This window comes from Lolium rigidum, chromosome 7 (genome assembly GCF_022539505.1).
Source record: "Lolium rigidum isolate FL_2022 chromosome 7, APGP_CSIRO_Lrig_0.1, whole genome shotgun sequence".
NCBI classification, from domain to species: Eukaryota; Viridiplantae; Streptophyta; class Magnoliopsida; order Poales; family Poaceae; genus Lolium; species Lolium rigidum.
The window spans coordinates 125,502,663-125,526,068 of NC_061514.1; the positions used below are offsets into that span (position 1 = coordinate 125,502,663).

The 23,406-nt window shown below is 46.1% G+C and overlaps 1 protein-coding gene across 2 annotated transcripts; it reads left to right on the forward strand.

Moving 5' to 3' along the window:
- Window positions 1-1,059: 1,059 nt before the first annotated feature.
- Window positions 1,060-22,406, forward strand: LOC124675749 (protein argonaute MEL1-like). Of its 2 annotated transcripts, XM_047211824.1 has the most exons (23): window positions 1,060-1,137; window positions 1,201-1,308; window positions 2,930-3,015; window positions 3,109-3,249; window positions 4,163-4,296; window positions 4,708-4,817; window positions 4,925-5,031; window positions 5,148-5,286; window positions 5,356-5,472; window positions 8,364-8,465; window positions 8,547-8,609; window positions 9,432-9,551; window positions 9,644-9,812; window positions 9,889-10,013; window positions 10,099-10,221; window positions 10,413-10,555; window positions 10,647-10,709; window positions 10,789-10,852; window positions 10,932-11,058; window positions 20,434-20,504; window positions 20,592-20,686; window positions 20,777-20,808; window positions 22,058-22,406. In XM_047211824.1, exons 1-23 carry the CDS (start codon window positions 1,129-1,131, stop codon window positions 22,225-22,227), a joined length of 2,418 nt encoding a protein of 805 aa, XP_047067780.1. In that variant the 5' UTR covers window positions 1,060-1,128; the 3' UTR covers window positions 22,228-22,406. The 2 variants fall into 2 exon arrangements, with proteins under 2 accessions (XP_047067780.1, XP_047067781.1); XM_047211825.1 differs by lacking the exons at window positions 1,060-1,137; window positions 1,201-1,308; window positions 2,930-3,015; window positions 3,109-3,249 and adding an exon at window positions 3,354-3,508.
- Window positions 22,407-23,406: the final 1,000 nt, after the last annotated feature.

A 23,406-nucleotide genomic window follows, 5' to 3' on the forward strand; every position in this document is an offset into this window, starting at 1 on the left:
GTCCAGAACCAGATCGAAGTCGTTGGTGGTAGGGGCGTGGTGCACTGCCGGCATCGGGGAGCCAGAGGAAGTAGCTCTAGTAAATCATAAGTAGAAATAGGTGATGCTTGAGCAAATGGATAATTTGTTCAAACACCACGTTCCCAGAGAATAGAGATGATGATGTGACTAGAAGTTATGTCCATGCATTGATAACCTCTATGGTTAGAGGTATAATCCGAGGAAAATGCAAGTTGTTAAATGAGGAGAAAGTTTATGCGGCGTAGTAGAGGCTAAGTCAGGATGACAGAGACATCGAAAAACGCGCAAGTGAGAGTAGTCAGGAGGGGTATTAAAAAAGGAAGGAAGGGACAGGCGCTGCGATGGTTTTCGTGGGGTGGTAGTTGAGTAGGTAGGTAGCAGCATGAAGGGTTTGGACCCAAAATCTATGGGGCATTCTAGCTTGAAATAGTAGCGTGGGGACAATGTCATTGACACTATGAATAGTGCGTTCTGCTTTACCATTTGTCTTTAACGTGTAAGGACAAGAAAAACAAAGGTGAATACCGTGTATGGAAGTGAGGGTGTGAAGGTGATTGCTGTTGAATTTGCGACCTTTGTCACATTGTATGGCTTGTAGAGGTAGCGCAAACTAAGAAGAGACATATGCGCGAAAGGAGGACAAGGTGCTGAATGCTTTTGACTTAAGATGGATAGAAAAGGTCCAAGATAGTGAGTAAAATCATCAAGTGTAACAAGAAAACATGTATAACGAGAAACACTTTAAATTGGAGATTTCCAAAGATAACAGATATTTATAACCAATTCCGGATGTTAATTTGAAAATTCATGTTTCAGTATCCTAATATTATGCACGTATTTTTGTAGAAACAAATAGGCATTCTTTTATGTCTCTGTTAATATTTCAGTTGTTAGGAGGACGTGGTACATCATTTCTTACTAATTTAGTTCTTTTGATGCAACATCTGTCAGCTGACCAAATAATGGAACCCTAAGTCTAGTTTATGCTTGTTTAACAGTAACATGATCAAGCGTGCGGAGCGGCCAGGTTTTTGTTTGATAGGAAGTAGAGTCACTGTGCTGGTCAACCGCTACATCACATTTTGTTGTCCAGAAACAATTATCAATATGTATAAGGTGAGCTTTTTTATAATAGTAAATGTGCATATCTTGTGTTTTGTGTTCTAATATTTCTTTTAGGTTTCTGTGACTCCTGAAACAAGATCAAGATGTATTAAAGAGGCATTAGTAGAAGAGCTTGTAAAAATAAGTCTTGGAAAGAAAGTGATTGCTTTTGATGGCACTCATATCTACACAAGAGAGTGGATTTGGTGACTGGGTGTATACGTGAGCACGCGGTTATCACCGTTGGATTCGCTTTAAGATACTAGCCTCACAAACTGAGGCCAAACGGCGTGAAACATACTTTTTCTAATCCCACCGCGAGCCGACCTGTTGACTCGAATTGGGCCGCCTCTGCCCACTCTCTCTCCCAACCAGTCCCAACACCTTCGCCGCATCACAAGGAGGAGGCCGGCGGCGGCGCCATGGAGAAGGGCTTCCAGCACCAGCACCACCTGCTGGGATGCGAGAAGATGAGGGCGCGGCGGGGCTTCCAGCACCAGCACCAGAACTCGTGGTCACCCGACATCGAGCGGGGCGAGGCCTGAGAGCGGTGCCGCCGTGGCCTGATGCGCCGGGCGTCCTCATCGTCCTCGCTCAGCCGCGCGCACAGTGTCACCGACGATGACCTCAAATCTGTGTGGCTGCCTCGATCTGGTCTTCGAGTTCGAGCCGTCCGCGCGTGGGGGAACCGCGTTACCGTCGAGCTGCGTGGCTTCCTCGATCTGGGCTTCGGGTTCGAGCCGTCTGCGCGTGGGGGAACCAGCAAATCGAGCTCATTGTAACGGCCGGAGCAGCGAGTGGCCGTAACTTGCACGAGCGCGGCCAGCGAGGGCGTACTTGGAGTGGTTGCTCCGGCCAATGCTTCGTGATTGCTGCAAGACATATTACTTGCTCGCCGTGGTTTTTCGATTTGGTCTTTGGAGCTGCACTTTCCCAAACAGAGCCTAAATCGCTGTTTAGATACGATTTACCCAATGCTTTGTATCTTAGGCCGAATATTTTTGATGGATTGTGCAGAATTTGTAGTGATTTGTTCACCATCTGTTCTTGGAAGATTATTTGACTGAATGTTTGCTTCGATGTTGGGCCACTCCTTTGGATCTTCAGCATGATTTTTGTGCGTGACATGGTCCTGAACTTGTGTCAGCTCAGATTAATTGGATAATTTCACTTTCACTTTCAATTTCACGGAGTAGCAGGAGCACAAAGTACCCTCCTCCTTGACTTTTCATCCAGACACAAATTCAATCGATGCCTGGCTCCTCCGTCCTCGCCGCGTTCGTCCTGGCCGCCCAGGTTGCACAGCATCGTCGTCTTGGAGCGGTCGGCGGGCAGGTGGACCATAGGAGCTCGGCCACTCCTCCCCTTTCCTTTAGACCAAGACCCGTCACTTCTCCGGCGCCGCCCTCGACAGCTCCTCGTGGGCGCCGCCCTCCACAGCTCCTCATGGGCGCCACCACCGGAAGCTGCCGACATCCGCCAGAGCGGCTCCTCGCGCGCGCCTTCTCCCCAACCGCGGCTACCTTGGACCCTGGCGCCGCCCCGGTCCAAGGGAGGGGAGGGCAGGGCAGCGCTCGGGGGGAAGAGGCTTGCGGGCGGAATCGGCAGGCGACCATGGCCAGGCTCTTGTGCTGTTGTGCGTCTGGTGGAGGATAAAAGGGAATAAGAAGGGGAGCCACTTTAATTAGGACCACACGTCTTGTTCCGATCTCTTCACGGATAAACGGCAGAAGACACGGCGTTGGACACGTGTTGGATAGAGACCGCGTGCTCACGTATACACCCGGTCACCAGGCTTCATCCGATCTACACAATCACTCCTTTCTCTTTTGAACTTGAAGAGGAATTTGTCGTCAGCTTGAATGAAGGTGATAGTGATGGTGCACCGAGGTTTGTGCAGTAACTTTTTTCACGTAAGATTTCTATATGTTATATTTCCTTTTTTGTGAGTTTCTAATTATATCTTTCATGATTTATTTTCAGGGTCAGTTATAGTATCACAATCCATTTTGCTAAGTCGCTGAAAATGCAAGAAATAGTCGAGTATTACGATGGAGAACGAAGTGGTGTCTCTCAGGATACCTTACATGCCATTAATGTTGTTGTGAGAGCATTATCTTCGAGGTAAGGGACTCTGTCTCGAGTTGCTCTTGCTCGGTATTATGTTTCTACCCGACTTTGAGCTCTGGAAGTAGAGAGTACATGGCCAAATTTTGTCGAGTGCCTTTTGAGAGAAGTCATTACCAAGGAATGGGCAGGACTTCATCGAATCTATGAACATGCTAAACATGGAAGAAAACACAGATTAGGGAGAAATGGAAATTGAAGATGATAAACGAAAGTGGTGCTTTGTTCTCTGTGATGATCAAGTCAATGCATCAGAGTAAGGGGTATGGCTATGATGATAGTTTGTTTTTTCGACTTTTCAACAACTATTAACAATGGGTCAATTATAACCAGTTCTCCAGCTACCATGTTTTCCTGTAGTTTTGATCATCTAGAACTATATCCGTTAACTGCACATGAAAGTTCGGCATGAAGCAGTAAAGCCATGGCACTAATTCTTACTGTACCAGTCAAATTCAGCTTACAATGGACTCCTGTTATATATGATTGCAAGTTAACAGTAAGAACTATTGCATAAGCAACTTAAAGTAATTGTTCTTCCTCCAGTAAGAACCTGATGCTACTTTCTCTAGTGAGACTTGCTCCTGTTGGGTTCTCCTTATCCCCTTAGCAAGAATCTTATCTAAATACCTATGTTGAAGAAAAAGTTTGTACGAGGCACTTCTTCCATCTATGGTGTCATTGATACTTTCAAATAAACATTGGTTAACAAATTCTCTAAACACTAGGTGGAAACATATATAACAAAATGCACGGCAATTAATAAAAAAAAATGCATTGCATAGCCATACACGTTTCGTAAAAATGCATCTCATGGCATACTATGTTCATTTCCTAACCCTGTTAACTCTTTTATTTAATTTTGCTTTAATTTGTTCCTAATACCGTTCCTGGTTTCTTGCCACTGCAGTTGTCTCAATGCGCCAACGACATTTTTTTCAACCAAGTTTGGTCCAGTAATAGACACTAAAGAGGGGCTGGAGCTATGGCAGGGGTGCTACAAGGGAGTTTGCTTGTCACAGTGTGGTCTTGATTTGACTATAGGTGCTGTTATGCTCCCTAGATTTGGCTTCACAGTATATAACGGTTTGCAACTACTAGCCATTTTCTTGGGGGAAGAACCATATCACATGTCTTGTTTTTTCCTGCATTTTCTCCAACATTGCCACATACCACTTCTGGTGTTTGCTGCTTTCCATTCTCTTTGGATCACCAAATATTGCAATGATGTAGTGACGAATCGGCTAGAATTTTCTGGATCCATTCACTTCCCTTTTTGATGCTATACTTCGGCTGCTCATGCAGTCATGCACACAACCAGACAAATTGTTAAGCCTTTTTTTAAAATGGTTTACTTAATAATAGTCTGTTCATAACTAAATTGCAATCTCGTATAGTATGGTATTAAATCTTTAATGGTTGAAGAAGTGACTATGATATGTTTTTGTTATTCAGATACAACTGTAGCACCCTTTTATAAACCAATTTCAGTGGTCACGTTTGTCGGTGAGTTTTTGGGTAGAACTGACCTCAGCCGACCATTATCTCACAAGGAATATGCAAAGGTATTAATCTTCAGCCAAGGAAATCACTGGCCCCATCGATATTTAAATATAAAATAGATAGTGCTGTTAAATTTTTATTTTCTAATGATTTTCTTGTTGATATACAGATAGAAAGAGCTTTGAAGGGGATCCAAGTTGAAACTATCCACCAGCCTGATAAAATTATGAAGTACAGAATCAAAGGCCTAACTGTTGTGCCTTTGAAAGAACTCATGTACGTTTTCTATATCACATATCAAATAAAGCAACAGAAAAAAGCTAGTACTTCGTATTTTAACATTTATAGGTTATTCGTATGTGACAGAATCTTTTGTCTTGTGCTATTACTAGGTTTCCTATAGGTGATGATGGCATTATGACCACCATTGTTGATTATTACCAGAGTCGGTATAATCGCAACCTGGAATACATTCACTGGCCATGTCTACAGTGCGGCGTCTCTGGCCGTCAGATTTTTTTACCAATGGAGGTAGAAACTTTGTAAACTGAATATGAAATTTGTCGTGTTATATTCTTTTGATGCATAATTTATTTCTAGGTTTGCAAGGTTGTGCAAGGGCAGAGATACCGAGAAAAACTTAGCACCACACAAGCTGCTAAGTTGCTGAAAGTAACCTGCAAACGCCCTCATACTAGGTTGAAAGGAATTATGAAGGTATATTTCATAGTCGTAGTTATTTGCTAAAAGTTTTTTCGCGAAAACGCAAAAGACTTGCGTTTCGATGCATTGATAGATAGAAAAAGGTTATATGTACATGTCCACAAAGGAACCAACACCCCGCACTACAACTCGACCCAAGAAAGGAGACCTAGTCTAGGGGAGGATCTGGCGGACACACCCCGGGCTCCTGCGCTCGCCCACTGTTGCGCCTCGGTCTTGATGTCGTTGAGCAGGGAAGGCACCGAAGGTTGCGCGTTGTCAAAGATCGCAGCATTCCGGTGCTTCCAGATCCACCACGCCGTGAGCATGATTATCGACGAAGTACCCTTGCGCAACTGGCGGGGAGCGGTCCGCACCGCTTGCGACCACCACTCCACGAAGTCCCCTTCCGAAGCCGGAGGCCCCGAGGTGGATCGAATCCACGAGAGGACCTCGAACCAGATCGTCCTGGAGAATGAGCATCCAGTGAGTAGATGCGTCATAGTCTCCTCGGATTGGTCACACAGCAGGCATCTGGGCGCATGTGGCAGACCACGACGCGCCAGCCTCTCACCCGTCCAACACCTGTCCAGACAGGCCAGCCATATAAAGAATTTCACCCTAGGAGGCGCCCAGGACCTCCAGTTCAACTCCCATGATGCTGAGGTGATCCCCCCGGGAAGAGGGCCTCATAGCAAGAATGAGAAGTATACTGGCCGTCGTCCGTCGTCCACAACCAGGTCAATGTGTCCTGCTCCCCCGAAAGCTGGACTTTCCTCAGTCTGGCCCAAAGTTGCACATATTGCCATAGTGCAAGGGGACTCGGTGCTCCAGCTATGTCGGGAATCCAAGTGCGGTCAACCAGTGCCTGATGCACCGTACACACCCTTCTGCGCCGTTTAGGAACCAGCGCGAACACCTCTGGCGCCATCTCCTTGATGGACTTGCCGTCCAGCCAACGGTCCTCCCAGAAGAGGGCGGACTCTCCGTTACCCACTACCATCGAGGTGGAGGCCGCAAAGATGTCCAGCTCCGCCTTCGAGAACTGCATGTCTAGCCCGCGCCATGGTCGCCGGGGGTCCGTGTGCATCCTCCACAGCCAACGTACCCTAAGGCTTATGGCCATCCGTGCAAGGTCGGGGATCCCCAACCCCCTAGGTTAAGCGGCCGACACACCTTTGCCCAATTCACGTGGCAGTGACCTCCATTGGCCTCTGCCCGGCCCACCCAGAGGAACCCTCGCAGGATCTTGTTGATCTGTTTGAGGGTCTTTTTGTTCAAGGCCAGTACCATTAGCTGGTGCCGCGGGATTGCCGCGAGCACAGCTCGGATCAGCGCCAAACGTCCGGCTTGCGGCATCATGGATGCCCGCCATGTCGGCAATTTGTCAGCTAGCCTGTCCAAAAGCGGCTGGAAGGTCTCGGCCGACAGACGCCTAACCGATAGGGGAATACCCAGGTACTTCACCGGGAAGGGCGCTAGCTGGCACTCCATGTGCTCTGCAGCAGCCACAGCTTCCTCATCCGAACAGGCAATAGGGGACACCGAGCACTTAGCGAAGTTGGTGCGTAGGACAGAAGCCTGTCCAAAGAGCTCCAGGATGTCGCGGACCGCACTCAGCTCTGCCTCGTCCGGGTGACAGAAGATCACCACATCATCCGCGTATAGCGACACAGAGGTCACCAGATCTCGCCGCGCCAACTGTCGCAGCATTCCCAACTCAGCTGCCTTGGCGAACACCTTGTTGAGCGAGTTCATCACTAGGACAAACAACGATGGCGACAGTCCCGTCCGATGCTAGATCGGGGGGCCTGGCTCGCCATTGAGCATCACCCGAGTACTGGCCGCTGGGGTGGGGAGGCCAGCGAGGGGGCGCGTGGCGGCTGCGTGAGCCGCGGCTGGAGGAGCCATCGTCGTCGGAGGCCAACCACCGGCCTCCACGACGGTGGCCGTCGCTGCTGCCGTCGGAGGCCATGGCGCGGAGGAGGGGAGAGGAGAGGGCTGGGAGGAAACCTACCGGCAGGGGCTCGTCGTCGGCGGGGCTACAGGCTGGAGGGGAGGGGGCGCGCTGTGTCTAGAATCGTGCGGCCTCATCTCCCCCATTCATCGTAGAAGTTCCTAGAGATGGAATACTTGGTGTAGCCACTCCAAGATCCAACCCTCTTTAGTTGCAACAGCAAGCAATCTGTTAATTGCATCTCCCGTTCATAGTGAGCAAGCTTGTCATTTAGGTGTTTGCATGCGCCTGGAATCTTATTGCATTCAAGTTAAGTCGTTTAAAGTTAAAATGTGATGGAAAATACGGTCGTTAGTTGGTTCTCGAGTTTGAACATGCAAATATGCACAGGTTGTTGAAAACAGCTATATAAAAGTCCAAATTAGATTGAACAACGTTGATTAGTATAAAAAAAATGTCCATCGAAATAAAGAGGAAATTGTTGTGTGCATGAGTTTGCGGCAAATTTTCCTTGCGAGTTCTCGTGTGTAACACCCATGCCTACTGCAAATCTGGGCTACATGTTATTGGGCTGTGGGCCATATGGGCTTAGCAAACAGTCAAGACCTGCAGTACAAAAGGGAAAGGATAGGCATGGAGAAGGGCATGGCAGAACTGCAGAAACTGAACCCGTCTCCTTCCTCTGTCCGTCCCTTGTTCTCTCTGGATCTTCTTCTTCCTCATGGTGAGGTTGCTCTCAAGAAGCAGCTTTGTATCCATCTCATGTCCCGGCTATCGCTGGTGGCCACAGGATATTACATCGTGTGCTATTGATCTGTTATTGGGCGAAAAGCCAATAATGTTAATATGCTTGTGCAGTTTGGTATTTAGTAGCATATGTGCCATTTTTAGTTCCTATAAGCATTTTATTTGAGCTGCTCTTATTGTTCTCAAGATATTTTTCCCACAGGTTGCCAAAAGCAATTTTGACCTTGGAGAGCTCACAGAGGGGGAGTTCTCGGCCAGTGGGTTTCCCAAAATGCTCTATGGATCTGTCCTACCAACACCATTGGTATACACACTATATTTATATATTTTTCTAATTACCATTTATTTATCAATTCTAAGATTTGCTTGCTTAACATCATTTCAGTTAAAATATGGAAATGAAGAAAATTTTATGCCCAGTGGTGGACGATGGAATATGGTTAACAAGGTGATGCCAAATTTCTAATTGAACTTATAATTTTTTATACATCGTTAATTGGATACAAACTGTTTGATATGTCTCAATACAAGGAGCAGAGAAACTGGAGGCCATTGAGTGCTTACTATATGCATTGGGTAGGATATATCGAACAGTGGTCACCATATAATTGAGTAAAAGACACAGAAGTCCTGTTTTCTACACACTCAATTGAAGTTTAGACACTTCAGTTTTCATGTGATAAATTAATGCGAAATATGAAATAGCATCCATGCTTAAAACAGATGTGAAGTGATTAGCGCACGAGCCCAAAATATTTAAGCTTTATAGTACTTTATTGCAAAAAAGGAATACAAAATGGGATCAAATAGGGATGTGTCATCCCCTCTCTACCTTTTCCAGGAATTCTCATTGGTAGGGGGTGCTCAATTTGCATGAATGTCCGCGGGGCTTGCTGAACTCCATCTGTGTGGAATCTGTATATTTAGGAAGGTCATGTTGTGAAAATCGTCCATTTAGCAGATTCATTGATTGTCACATAACCTGTATTAACTAATTCAAGAAATGCTAGTCAGTATTACTCCCTACGTCCTGAAAAGGATGTCTTAGATTATTTAGACAAATCTGAGACGTCAGGTGTTGTTTTTACCAATAAACTGGAGCTTTTCCGGATCAATTAGAAGTAGCAGCAGGCAGTCACAGCAGGAGAGGTGTCTGCATGGTTCACCTATTGAGAAAAGTGACAGTGTTGGTCAAAGTGGAAAAAGGCTGGAATGCAGGTTTGCCACATTGACAATGTTTGTTGACTGTATGACTTTTTTATTATTTCAGAAATTGATCGATGGAGGAAAAGTAGAACGTTGGGCTTGTTTGAATTTTTCAAAAGTGCCAGCTTTGAAGGTGGAGAGTTTCTGTACTCAGTTGATCAATATGTGCAACGACATGGGGATGGTATGTTCCTTGCTTCCTTTAGTGGCTTCACATGCCAATCTTTTAAGTTATCACACATATGTACTGAGATAAATCAAATCTTTCGCTCCAAGGTTTTTGAAGGACAGCCATTGACACTGCCTCAATCCACCAAATGCATGGACATACAATCTGCTTTGAATGCTCTTGACTATCATACTTTGGAATTGTTTGCTCACCAGGGAAGACCCAAGCGGTTGCAGTTGCTTATCGTAATTTTGCCAGAAGAAAAAGGACACTATGGTATGTAAATCTTTGGCGGTTAGAAGTTCTATGGTTTCATTCCTTCCCTAGTGATATATGTTGTATATTTTTGTAGGTACTATTAAGCGCATATGCGAGACACAACTTGGGATAGTATCGCAATGTTGCTTACCAAAGCATGTGAAAGAACATGCAAATGCTGAATACCTTGAAAACGTTGCGCTTAAAATCAATTTGAAGGTATACATGTATCCACACCCCCTGCTTCACATGTCTCTCCGGATGGTGTACTGTTGGTATTTACAAAAGGAATACCTTGAACCAGGCCGGAGGACGGAATGCAATTCTCCAGGAAGGATTACCATTTTTGTCAGGAATTCCGACAATCATTTTTGGTGCGGATGTCAGCCATCCCTCACCAGGGGTGTACTCACCTTCTATTTCAGCGGTTAGTATCTTCATGTTGATTACATTGTTCTTATTTGTTTACTGACATTGCCTTTTGAATAGAATGTCAAGCAGCACATTTTGGTTCTGATTTACCATGATTTTAAAGCTGAGCTTAAGATCCTTAGAGCCTCCAATTTCTTTGTGGTTAATACATAAAGCACAGATGTCACTATCTTGCAATGCTTGTAGGTAGTGGCATCGATGGACTGGCCCGAAGTTGCGACATATAGATGTGTAATCTCCGCCCAACTGCCAAAGCAGGAGATTATAACAAATCTGTTTCAGGTTACTCAAGATACAAATGGTTGTGTAAAAACTGATAGCATGATAAAGTAAGGATGCTTTTGATTGGTATCTTTTATTTGCCCACTCTGAATCCTCACATGATTGATAGAAAACTGAGATACCTTTTGTTTATTGTAGGGAGCTTCTGTTGAGTTTCTACCAGAAGAATCACCGTAAGCCTGAACGCATTATTTTTTACAGGTCTGTTTATCAAATTATGATATTTCTTTTGTTGTATGCTCTTGGATGAGGCCTCTTGACCGATCATTATTGTGCATAGAGATGGAGTAAGTGAAAGCCAATTCAGTCAAGTTCTGCTTCATGAAGTAGATGCTATCCGAAAGGTGACACCTTAATTCTGATTTTTAAAGTCTGAGTTTATTATCTTGCTGTATTCATGATTATATCGTTCCCCTTTTGAAGGCATGTATGTCGTTGGATGAGTACTATCTTCCACCAATCACTTTTGTGCTTGTCCAGAAAAGACACCAGACAAGGCTCTTTCCCTTCGTGACGACCAGGGATCCTGAACCCAAAGGGATCCTTCCTGGTTAGTGTACTGTTCACTTTTTCTACTGTAGTTTCCCGATCTTCACCCAGTGTTTCATCTGGCTTATCTTATTTTAAAATTTGTGAAATGGGCATTTATCTGTATCGTTTTAATTTAATAGGATCTTATCTCTAGAGTTAGTTTGTAAGATTGTTTAGTCGTCTGAGCTGCCCGATCGTCGAGCTACCAATCACTTACCTTGGTATACCCCTGACCGTGAGGAAACCCACTGCTGCGCAATTGCAGCCCGTGGTCGACAGGGTCGCGGCGAAGCTCCCTACCTGGAAGCCAGGACTCATGGACAAGGCTGGCCGCCTGGCTATGGTCAAATCCGTCCTAGGCGCCATCCCGATCCACCAGCTACTAGTGAAAGCCCCTTACAAAAAAACCATCAAGCTGATCGTCAAAATCCAGCGAGGTTTCCTTTGGGCTGGGCGAGCTGACGCCAAGGGTGGCCATTGTCACGTGAATTGGCAGCGGGTGGCGAGGCTGATCTCCCTTGGGGGCCTGGGCGTGCACGACCTGGAGCGCACGGGCCTCTCCCTGCGCTTGTGTTGGCTATGGCTCAGTCGCACCGATTCTCGCCGTGCCTGGCATGATCTGGACCTACAGTTCACCGCCGAAGAGCGTGCCCTGTTCTTCGCATCCACCACGATGCAGGTCGGGGACGGACGCAAGGCCTTGTTCTGGGAGGACAGGTGGCTCAATGGACGGTCCATCGGCGAGATCGCGCCGCTGTTGTATGCTTGCATCCCCAAGCGCAGAAGGAAGCTCAGGACGGTGGCGGACGGCCTGGGCACGAGACATCCATGGCACGCTCGGGCTCCATGAGATTGGGCAGTACCTCTTGATCTGGCAGGCCATTGACGGCACACAGCTCCACGACGCCCCGGACCAGCTGCTCTGGAAGTGGACGGCCAGCGGCAACTACTCTGCCAGCTCTGCCTACCTTGCCACGTTCCAGGGTTCCACCCTCTGCCCGGTGTGGAAGCACATTTGGAAAGTTTGGGCGCCACCACGGGTCAAGTTTTATCACTGGTTAGCGTCCCAAAATCGATGCTGGACTGCCGACCGGCTGGCGCGTCGAGGCTTGCAACACCACCCCCGCTGCCTGTTGTGCGATCAGGAACCCGAAACCATGCGGCACCTAGTCATCCACTGCCCCTTTGCCAAGCAAGTTTGGCTCGAGGCTTTGGCATGGTTGCGTTTGTCGTGCCGCACGCCACAGGACACGGACGATTCTATCTTCACTTGGCTGGTGGAAGCGAAGCAAACGACGCCCAAACCTCTCCGCAAAGGGCTGGGATCAGCAGCGCTGCTCCTGCCATGGATGATTTGGAAGCATAGAAACGACTGTATTTGAGGGAGCACGGCCATCTGTGCACGACCTGATGTCCAAAGTCAAGGAAGAGGCATCCCTCTGGGCCAAGGCGGGTGCTATGGGGCTTAGGGTAGCGTTGCCGGCGACCTGGGATGTGCACTGAGTAGCTGAGTATGTACGATGTATGCTGCCTCCTAGGAGGATTGTAAACAGTCTATCTTTTCAATGAAATGAGACGCAAAGGTCCTTTGCGTTTTCTCGAAAAAAAAATTTGTTTAGTCGTTTCTGTGTTTGTTAAGATTCTGGCCTTATGCCATGGGCTATACAATGCCAGCCTTTACCTCCCTAAGGGCAAGAAATACAGAACCAGATTTATTATCCTCTCACTTCTTCCCCTGCCTGTGTTGTGCGACAACCCCTTCACGGCTGGAGTCGTGATCCAGGGGTCCGGCGTAGTACCCTCTACTTGACATGTGTGGTTGATGCTCACCATCTTCATGGCGGTGCCACATAGTATGACCATGATCAATTTGTGCATCAATCACTGAATCTGGGTACACACATTGCTGCTGTCAAGGACAAAAGGATATACATTTGAATTCAACACTGCAATCTCCTTAAAAGTTTGTAAATTTAATTGGATCTGGAGGCGACATTGTTGTTGTCAAGGACTCAAGGTTAAACCTGGAAATGGATCAATGTCCAGTCCAAAATGAAGCTACCCAACTATTGTCCAAATATAATTGATCCAGTCCACATCCAGTCCAGATAACAATGAATAACATCCAACTCCATCCAAATCCACATATAAGTCCAAGAATATCCAAATCCACATATAAGTCCAAGAATATCCAAATCCAAATGGAGCTAGAACAATCGAGCAGGTCACCAGGCTATCTGCACCTGAACAACAACGTGCATGCAGTGCGTACGTACTGCAACCCGTACATGGAGCATGTCCTGACCAGGCTAGCTTCAATCCATCGATCAGTACAATCATGCATCGGCCAGCTCAGTGGCGCGTACATGCAGCGCGTACGTATACTGCAACAATCATAGGATGGATCAATTGCTAGCAACAACGTCCAATGGATCTTTGATGGATCTATCGCCTGAGCTCAACATTGTCCACTGTTTATTGGAGCTGAGTTTAAGAGAAGTCTGGGTCCAAGATAGTCCAGTCCAACATAGTCCAAGGTGAGTTAGGTCCAAAGCCAATGGACGGGGCATGTCCAGTCCCAGGTTTAGGGTCCACCTTGATTCAAGTGTAAGATCCTCTCACTGTATTACTCACGAATTCACCAAGGTTGGATACAATTCCGCAGCGTCACGCTGGGAGGAGAATCGCGTCCGTAGCCGGAGGAGGAAGAAGGGAGTCTGGGACAATGTCCAGAATACAAGTCATCAATCGATCCCCATCGTTCTTGGCCTGACCATCCTTAACACCTACTCCTGTCCTGGACCTAGTTGGTCCACTCTTGGGTTGTAGCTTGGGCCGCTTGATGGGCCTCCCGTATCCTTTGCCGCTCGTCCGTCCTCTGCTTCACCTTGACAGCTTCAGAGAGGTACTGGGTCCTGACAATACCCCTCCCTGTAGAACCAGCTTGCCCCCAAGCTGGTGCTTGCGGGAAAGCATTGACGATCGCGAACACGGGCTCCCAGGATTGGCACTCTGGCGGTAACCCTGACCACTGGATACGTACCTGGGGTACTTGCTTGCTCCCCCTTCTGATGATGCGCTCATCGGTGACAGATAGTGGCTGGACAGCAAAACATGCATCAACAAATGTCAATGGTAGGTCAGTACTTACAGTGTCTTGGGGACGAATGGCTTTTTTGAGTTGGGACACATGGATGACGGGATGGATGCGGGAAGACTCGGGCAGCTTCAGCTTGTAAGAGACGTTGCCGACCTTGCTGAGGATCTCATATGGTCCAAAGAATTTAAATCCCAGTTTCTGTGAGGCTCGTTGCGCCACTGACACTTGCACATATGGCTGTAACTTCAGGTACACCCATTCGCCCACTTGGAATGATCTTTCTAGTCGCTTCTTGTCTGCTTGCGCCTTCATGCGCCGTTGAGCTCGCTCGAGGTGATGACGAATTAGTGGCAACAGGTCAGCACGCTCCTTGAGCCACACATCTAACTCTGTATGCCCAGTTGCTTCGGCTTGCTGGAATCCAAAGTGACGAGGTTTACGGCCATAGAGTACCTCAAAAGGGGACCTGCCCAGGGCTGAATGAAATGAGGTATTGTACCAATAAGCTGCCAGTGGTAGCCACTTTGACCAATTTTTTGGGTTTGAATTGACTAGGCATCTCAAATATGTCTCAAGGCACTGATTGAGTCTCTCAGTTTGCCCGTCAGTCTGAGGGTGATAAGAAGAGCTCATATTCAGTGTCGTTTCAGCTAATTTGAAGAGATGTTGCCAGAAATTACTGATGAACACCTTGTCTCTGTCAGAAATGATCACTTTGGGCATGCTGTGGAAGCAGTACACTTTGTCCACAAACAGTTGGGCCACTGAGGCTGCTGTAAAAGGGTGTTTCAGTGGAATAAAATGGCCAAATTTTGTGAATTTGTCCACCACCACTAGGATGGTATCAAATATTCCTGATACTGGCAATCCTTCAATGAAATCCAGGCCTACTGAATGCCAGGCTTCCGGAGGAATGGGCAATGGTTGGAGTTTCCCAGGGAGTTTGGTGTGTTCACTTTTGGCTTGTTGACACACTGTGCATTGATGTACATAGCTGAACACTTCTTGCTTCATATTTGGCCAGGAGAACATCTGTTTGATCTTGTGGTATGTCACTAAAGGACCTGAGTGGCCACCCAGACCGCTGCTGTGCAATGCAATGAGCACTGCCTGTTTCGCTTCAGTGTGTGTACCCAACCAAATTCTTCCCTGGTGTCTTATTACTCCATCCACAAGAGAAAAACCTTGCTCATTGGACCCCTGCAAGCTAAGTTCTGTGTACAGCTGCTTCGATTTTTCATCTTTTGTGTATCCTTCAATCACTATTTCCATCCACCGTGGTCTTGCCATTGAAACAGCGTAGAGAGCCATTGGTCGACGTGACAAGGCGTCCGCTGCCACATTTGCTTTGCCTTTCTTGAAAATTATCTTGTACTGTAGCCCAAGGAGTCGGAAGAAGGCTTTCTGCTGTATCTTCGTGTTAAATTTGTGCTCACCAAGGTGGATCAGACTTTGCTGGTCCGTGTGAATCACAAATGGAGCGTGTTGAAGATATGACTTCCATTTTTCAATTGCCAGAAGAATCGCTAGGCACTCCTTGTCATATATGGCCAAGGCCTGGTTCTTGGGACCAAGAGCTCTGCTCAAGAATGCTAGCGGATGTCCATGTTGCATCAGTACCGCGCCAATCCCAGTTGCACAGGCGTCCGTCTCGAGCACAAATTCTTGCTGAAAGTCTGGTAGCGCTAGCACTGGGGCTTGTACGAGCGCCCGCTTGAGTGTTTGGAATGCGTCATCCACGACTGGAGACCATACAAATGGCACGTTCTTCTTCAGCAGGTTCGTTAGCGGTCTGCAAATTATCCCGAAGTGGCGGATGAATTTCCGATAGTATCCGGCGAGGCCCAAGAACCCCCGCACTTGCTTCACGTCTCGTGGCTGAGGCCAGTGCTGGACAGCGGAAATTTTTGCTGGGTCTGTAGCCACCCCGTTGGCACTGATTATATGCCCCAAATACTCCAAGGATTTCTGAGCGAATGAGCACTTGCTCTTTTTCAAGAACAATTTGTTTTGTAGCCACCCCGTTGGCAGATCCAATTTTGTGAAGAATTGGGCACCCGCCAGTTCATCGAGCAGTTCATCGACGATTGGCATGGGGTAACGGTCTTTGACGGTAACGGCATTCAGTTGGCGGTAATCAACGCAGAAGCGCCACGTGCCGTCCTTCTTTCTTACCAACAACACCGGCGATGCAAAAGGGCTTTGGCTCGGTTTGATTATGCCCTGGCGGATCATGTCCTTTATCTGCCGCTCGATTTCGTCCTTCTGCTGAGGCGAGTATCGGTAAGGTTTGACATTCACTGGTTGTACACCTGGCATCAACTCGATACCGTGATCAAATGATCTATGCGGTGGCAAATCCTTTGGAGTATCAAAGCAGTTTGCATGTCCTTGGAGGAGCTGCTCGATTTCTGGTGGTAATGGGGAATTTTCATACGCTTCGCCCACTGGACACAGATGAATGACCTGTGCAACTGCGTTTTGTTTGATCAATTTTTGAATCTCCACTGCAGATATTGCATCACAGTGGCGTACGTTGTCTTTGATTCCTTTCAGTGTCACTCTCTTGCCTTGTACTCTGAAACGTAATGTTTTGTTTGGCCAGTCGATCCACATTTTTCCACACTCATTCAACCAATCCATCCCCAATATGATATCATAGCATGGTATATTGAAAACTCGGAATGTTGTTTTGAATTTTGCACCATGGCATTCCCATGCCGCCTCTCGAAAAGCTGTAGTGATTTGAGACTTTCTACTGTCAGCCACCTGCACAGTTACTGGCTCTACTTCTTGTGTTGCAAGTTTCAGATGAGCAACAGTGGCAGCACTAATGAAGCTGCCACAGCTTCCTGAGTCAATGAGTATCAACACTTGCTTCCCCTGCAATGTCCCCTGCAACCTGATACTCTTGTTGTGAGTTGTGCCCGCGAGGGCACACTGTGAGATGTACATGAGCGAGTCCTCAGAGCTGCTAGAATGGTTTTCCTCTTGATCACTATCAGAACTGTTGACATGCAGCAGGTCGATTAGCTCTTCCACCATATGCAATGGCACTGTTTTGTTGCACTTGTGCCCTGGTTGGAACTTGTCACCGCACCTAAAGCATTCACCCCGTGCTCGCCTCTGCGCCTTCAATGACTGTAGTTTCTCGTCCCATGGTGGTTTTACCCCAGGTTTATCTTCTTGTTTCTTATGTTCTTCAGGAGTTGCTCCAAATATGCCTTTTCCTGGAAAGCCTGTCTTACTGTATGAACGATAATCACTCTTGTAACGATGCGTGTACTGAGGTTTGATTTCATCATTTAGTTCTTCCTGTGTTTCAGCTAGAGTCAGCGCTGCATCCACAGTTTTCGGACCATGCAGTTTGATTGCTCTCTGAATATCCTTCCGCAGCCCATTCATAAATTTTGTTACAAAGTATGCCTCATCATAGTGCTTATTGTGCACCAAAACCTTGTGCCTAAGCTCTTCAATTTTTTTGTAATACTGTTCTATTGTTCCAGTTTGTCTGCAACGCTCCAAAGCTGCCAGCTGCCGATGTTTGTCTTTACCAAACTTGAGGTGAACCGCCACACACAACTCCTCCCATCCATCTACATCATGCTCAGCTTCGTATGATTGCAACCATAGTGCCGCATTGCCCACAAAATGCATGCTAGCAAAGCTCGCCCAGGTGTTGTGATCCACAGCATAGAGTGCAAAATATTTCTCACATACAGTTTTCCACCACTTGGGGTTCTCTCCATCAAACCTGGGGAAATCTGTTTTTGGTGGGCGACTGTGGTAGTTCCCAGCACGAGATGTATTATACCCACTCTCATCAAATGCTCCAGAACGATCTCCTATATCAAATTGAATTGGTGTATGTGGGAAGTCCTTACGGCCAGTGGTCTGGTGTGGAATCACTACCTTGAGTGTGCCTGATGGTTGTCCTGCGTCCATTGCACCGGGTGACGCTGCCGCAGCAGACTGCTCGATCTCCCGTTGTGCACCTTCCAACTGTGTCACCCTGTTGCCCATAGCATCAACTGATTTCTGCAGCACCTGCAGGGAAAAATAATCCTATACGACCTGGGTCGTACGCCTCCATGCCTGGACCAAGTCCTGCGCGTGACACCTGGCGACACTAATCTCAAACCAAACCAGGCCAGAATCGCAGACTCGCACTTGCTGGCAAGTAAATGGGGCGGTCCTCCCTCGCTGCCGCAAGCAATAGCGCCGGGGACGTTGGCCGTGGCTAGAGCGCCGGCCGTGTCGCAAACGCCGGTCGTCGAGGACGTTGGCCGTGGCTAGAGCGCCGGTCATGCTGCAAGCGACGGCGTCGAGGAAGGTTGCTGTGGCAGGAGTTCGCCGCAGCGAGATTTCGGGGAAGAGCAGCGAGCGATGATGGGTGGCCGTGGACCGTGGTACCCAGCGAACAGGATAAGTGCGGCTGTTGAGGAGCGGCAGCGATTGTGAAGAAAGGAACGGAATCGTATTGGATTTGGCATCAGGAAGGGGAACGTGTTCTGGCTTGCTTTGAGATTAGTGTCGCCAGGTGTCACGCGCAGGACTTGGTCCAGGCATGGAGGCGTACGACCCAGGTCGTATAGGATTATTTTCCCACCTGCAGCGTGGAATCCACATGGGGAACCCATGTGCTCAGCCCCTTCAGCGTCTCGTTGATCGACTTGAGCGTAGCCGCAGAATCCGCACCCTGCCTCTGCAACTCGTCGCCTTGTTTCTTCAGCGCCGTGAGATCTGCTTGAGCCTTCTCCATCAGCACCTCCTCCGCCAGTTCCCACACCACCGCACCAGGAACCAGCGTCAGCCGCCGCCGTCGAAGCTCGCCTCCGATGATGCACGGATCCACCGCCAGGCCGGGATTCTACCACTCACGAAGGATTCGTGAGCAACCGCCCGCCGCCGTGAGATCTGCACCCGAATGATCTACCACCGCCACACGCTCCCAAAATTTTGTGGATCTCGCCTCACTCACTCTCTCTCTCTCTCTTTTTTTTGTGTGGAATTTTTCTACGCGGAATTTGGAGCCACAGATCCGAAAATCGTGGGCTCTGATACCATATGTAAGATCCTCTCACTGTATTACTCACGAATTCACCAAGGTTGGATACAATTCCGCAGCGTCACGCTGGGAGGAGAATCGCGGCCGTAGCCGGAGGAGGAAGAAGGGAGTCTGGGACAATGTCCAGAATACAAGTCATCAATCGATCCCCATCATTCTTGGCCTGACCATCCTTAACACCTACTCCTGTCCTGGACCTAGTTGGTCCACTCTTGGGTTGTAGCTTGGGCCGCTTGATGGGCCTCCCGTATCCTTTGCCGCTCGTCCGTCCTCTGCTTCACCTTGACAGCTTCAGAGAGGTACTGGGTCGTGACATCAAGGTGCACCCTATTGGGTACACACCCGTGGCTTTGGAGATGATGCTGCATGATACACATTTTAGGCTGTGTACTTTGCTGATATTTCAGCAGGTGGTTGTTTGGAGCTTTAGTTTATGGTACAACTAGATAGCCATTGAGATAAGATATGTTGTCTGAGAGAGGTGTGACCTTTTGTTCCTCAACTAAGTTCTGGATTTCGGTGGGTTTAAGCTGGGAATTTGCGTGGTTATGGTGCTTAAGTATTGTCGGCCAATACTTAGTCTAAGATTCCTATTTTCATTACTCTTGTGTTGCCTCGCAACTGAGGGTATGCTCACGCTGCTGCTTGATTGCTTGCAATAATTACAGTTCTGATACTCTCTGGGTCTATAATCAGATAAATTTAGCGTGTAGTTCATATGTTTCACCAGAAGATCTGCAAGGGTATTGTGCATAATCTAAAGAAATTTAGCAGGAGATTTTTCTTAGGAACAACAATAGTGGGCGCCAGGTGACCCCACGGCAAATATTTTATATTAATACAAAAGAAGGAAAAGTGTGCAAGGTATGGAAAAAGATAACATGAATAGAAACAAAAGCAGCCAAACCAATGTCTGATCTTCGCCTTGCTGGAAAATAAATGAATAGATCAACCGAGCTAAATTTGGTTGTGGATTTGGGCATTTCTACAGTGCATAAGTGAACTAATCGTATATAAGGTTATAAGTGCATCAATTTAGCTGAACTCAAACGGAACTGCATTTTTTTTGTGTCTGCCATTTTGTGTGATTATATATTGACTACTTGTGACCACATCATGTTTAACATTATTTGAACCATCAATTTGAAGCTGTTTCCTTTTTGAACCATTTGTGTTCGTTGCTTTGTTTTTTGTTTGGGCAAAACATAATGCCTTTGAGATTGCAGGAACTGTTGTTGACTACGGAATCTGCGACCCTTGGGGATTTGATTTTTACCTATCCAGCCATGCTTCTGAGGTATATAGAATCTGACGCCGCAATGTGTCCATGGTTCCTGTGTATGTGTATTTGTCAACCATGAAGTGAATATAATGTCATTTTCAGGGGAGCTGCAGACCCACGCACTACACTGTGCTGTTTGATGAAAATCGTTTTACTCCTGGCGCCCTTCAGTCGATCACATATAATCTATGCTACACGTAAGCTACATCTCTATTCACTCAGTTCATTTGCGTTTAGGTACTCAATATGATTACGACCTTTGTTTGACTGACCTTTTCAAAATGCAGTTATGCTCGCTGTACGCGTTCTGTGTCTATAGGTGAGTTACATTTAAGTTCATACCTTTCAAAGATTTCTTCTTCATTTATGTGTGGTTAGTAGCTGTAGGCCACATCAGATGGTGCCCTCTTAGAAAAGCCAATGAGAAATACCTTATACACATGGGTCATGATGCAATTTAATGGTAAATTGGACCCAAAAAATGCGCTGAAATAATTTTATTATTTTCAAGTGCTGCTCTCAGTTTATAGAGACACAAATGAGGTAGTGCTGCTCACTCCACTGAAACTCAAACGAGGAGTGTTGTAACCTTTTTGACAACCCAATGACTGGATAAACAATTTTCTTGACAGACTGTTGGCCTTCTGTGCTTCTGTGATCGTGTTTTTCCATGGCGCTTTCTCTGACTAGTGGGTTAACAAACTTATGTGGATGTTTGTGGTCTGTTTCATTTTTCCAATAAGCTAACTATGGTGTTTGTTTTGAGTGTTATGTCATACTCCCTATGTCCCACAATATAGGATGTTATTACAGGGGAAATGCAGATGGGCTCCCGGGCGCCACACACCCCTATAGTTGGAAAAATAAAAAGATAAATTCAAAAAAAATTCAAACTTTTTTGGGAATCAAAGATGACCAGGTATTGTACTTGAAACAAAATATTTCCCTAGGAAATTACTTTTATTGTATCCTGGGTTAGAAAAAGAAATTCGAAACGCTCCATGACCAGATACTATTCACTATATATTTGTAATAATTTTGTCTTTTTTGCCCTGGAGACCATGGGAATAATTTCGTTTACAAACATATTTTTTACAAGTACAAACTTGATCATCCTTGGTTTCCAGGAAAATTCAAAAAAAAATTGACTTTTTAAAATTACTATAATTTTCTTAGTCTATGGTGGTGCGTTGCACCCGGCAGCCAAAAGTCCACTTCCGTTATTACAGCCAATATACTCATATATTGGTTGTAATAACATCTTATATTATGAGTGAGTACTTTAAATTATTCCTTGTGTTTCACCTGTCAAGAACTGCCACTACAGGCCTAGCCAGACTCTCAAGAACCTAATATTCCAATGATATCTCAGACAGAACCAGGAATTTTTTAATGACAACAAAGGAATGCTGGTTCCGTCCCACCAAACCAAGCAAATGTGTTACGTTTTAAGTTACGATCTGATGGCCCATACAACTGTGTGGTGCCTCACCAATTTCATTGTTAGTGTAACACATATTTTCAGACTTGAAAGCAGCTTTCTTCATACTTACTATTTTACTATGCAGTTGCACCGGTGTATTATGCCCATCTTGCTGCATCACGAGGGCGGAGCTACCAAGGCAACTTTGGTGATGGTTCAAGCATAAGGGAAACAACACCCAGTGATGAACTACCTGAGTTCCTACAGCTCCCAAAGATTGACGGGGATGTATTGGAGGTCATGTTTTACTGCTGAGTTTGTCTTTGCCTCAAACTTTGCTTGAGTCACCTTTTGTACTATATTCAGAGTTGTGACTCAAAAAATGTTGGGACAATGAAACCTTTGGCTCAATTTTGGTACCTTCAGATTGTAATTCTGGTATCACCGGTTGTCATGTACCTGTCTGGTGTCATATTGGCCTGCCCATATGTCAGATTCTGAGTGCCCCTCCCCAAGTCCTAGGGACCTCTATCTCTTCCTCAGCGCCTTTAATGGCTCAATTATCTGGCTGGTGGAATCTTTTGATGGATTTTGGCAACACACCATATGCACGAATCCAAGAATGGTGCCCACATTAGATAAGGCGAAAGGGAATTATATCCCACACTTAATTCAATTATGATTTTTGTATTGTTAGATTTGAATGAAATTCCAGATTCAAGACTTGATCCTTCACTTTTAAAATTATAAATTGTGAGATCCATGAAGCCAACTGAACATAAATCTAGAATTTTCTATATGTATTTCTAATATTATTTTAATGTTTATAAGTTTTGAAAAAGTATTTTAAAACACATCTATTTATAAATTATGTATTCTGAAAACGGTTCGGCTCATATAGAAATTTCAAAATGTTGAAGGTACTGTAATAAACATGAACCAACTTTCATCGATCATGCTTTCTTTCCATGAAGTGGGCTGTGAGTTATGAGAAACTTATTGCTAGTTGCAGAGTTTCATAAGATATGTAAGATTTCCCTGATCAAAAATGAGTTGCTGTAACAACGTTTAAAAAAAACTGTAAAACTAACATGTCATTTCCATCGGCAGGCAGAACCATACATAGGAGCCAAGTTCAGTTGTTCAACATACATGGCAAATTTGTCTCTATTCATCTCACATAACGTAGTGGAGTCTTGATCAAGTACGAGAACTATCCACATCTGTAAGCACAGGCAAAAGAAGAAAAAAATAGGACTTGTAATTCAAGTATAGACATTCCAACAGGAAGGTTCCTACATGTCCATGGAGTTTTTTTAAAAACAAATGGCACACTTTATTGATCAAGAACTAAGAGATAATTCATTATATCATGTAAAACTGAAGGAGGTGGGTCACCATCCCAAGATAAAATACTATCTGAATCAAAACTTAATCTAGCAAGATTGTGTGCCACTTGGTTTGCTTCTCTTGGACAATGTTGGAATTTTATCA

Coding starts and splice junctions, on each gene's coding strand:
- LOC124675749 (XM_047211824.1), top strand. Junction 8,466..8,546: donor CTGTCCTACCAACACCATTG/GTATACACACTA, acceptor ACATCATTTCAG/TTAAAATATGGAAATGAAGA. Junction 10,556..10,646: donor AAAACTGATAGCATGATAAA/GTAAGGATGCTT, acceptor TGTTTATTGTAG/GGAGCTTCTGTTGAGTTTCT.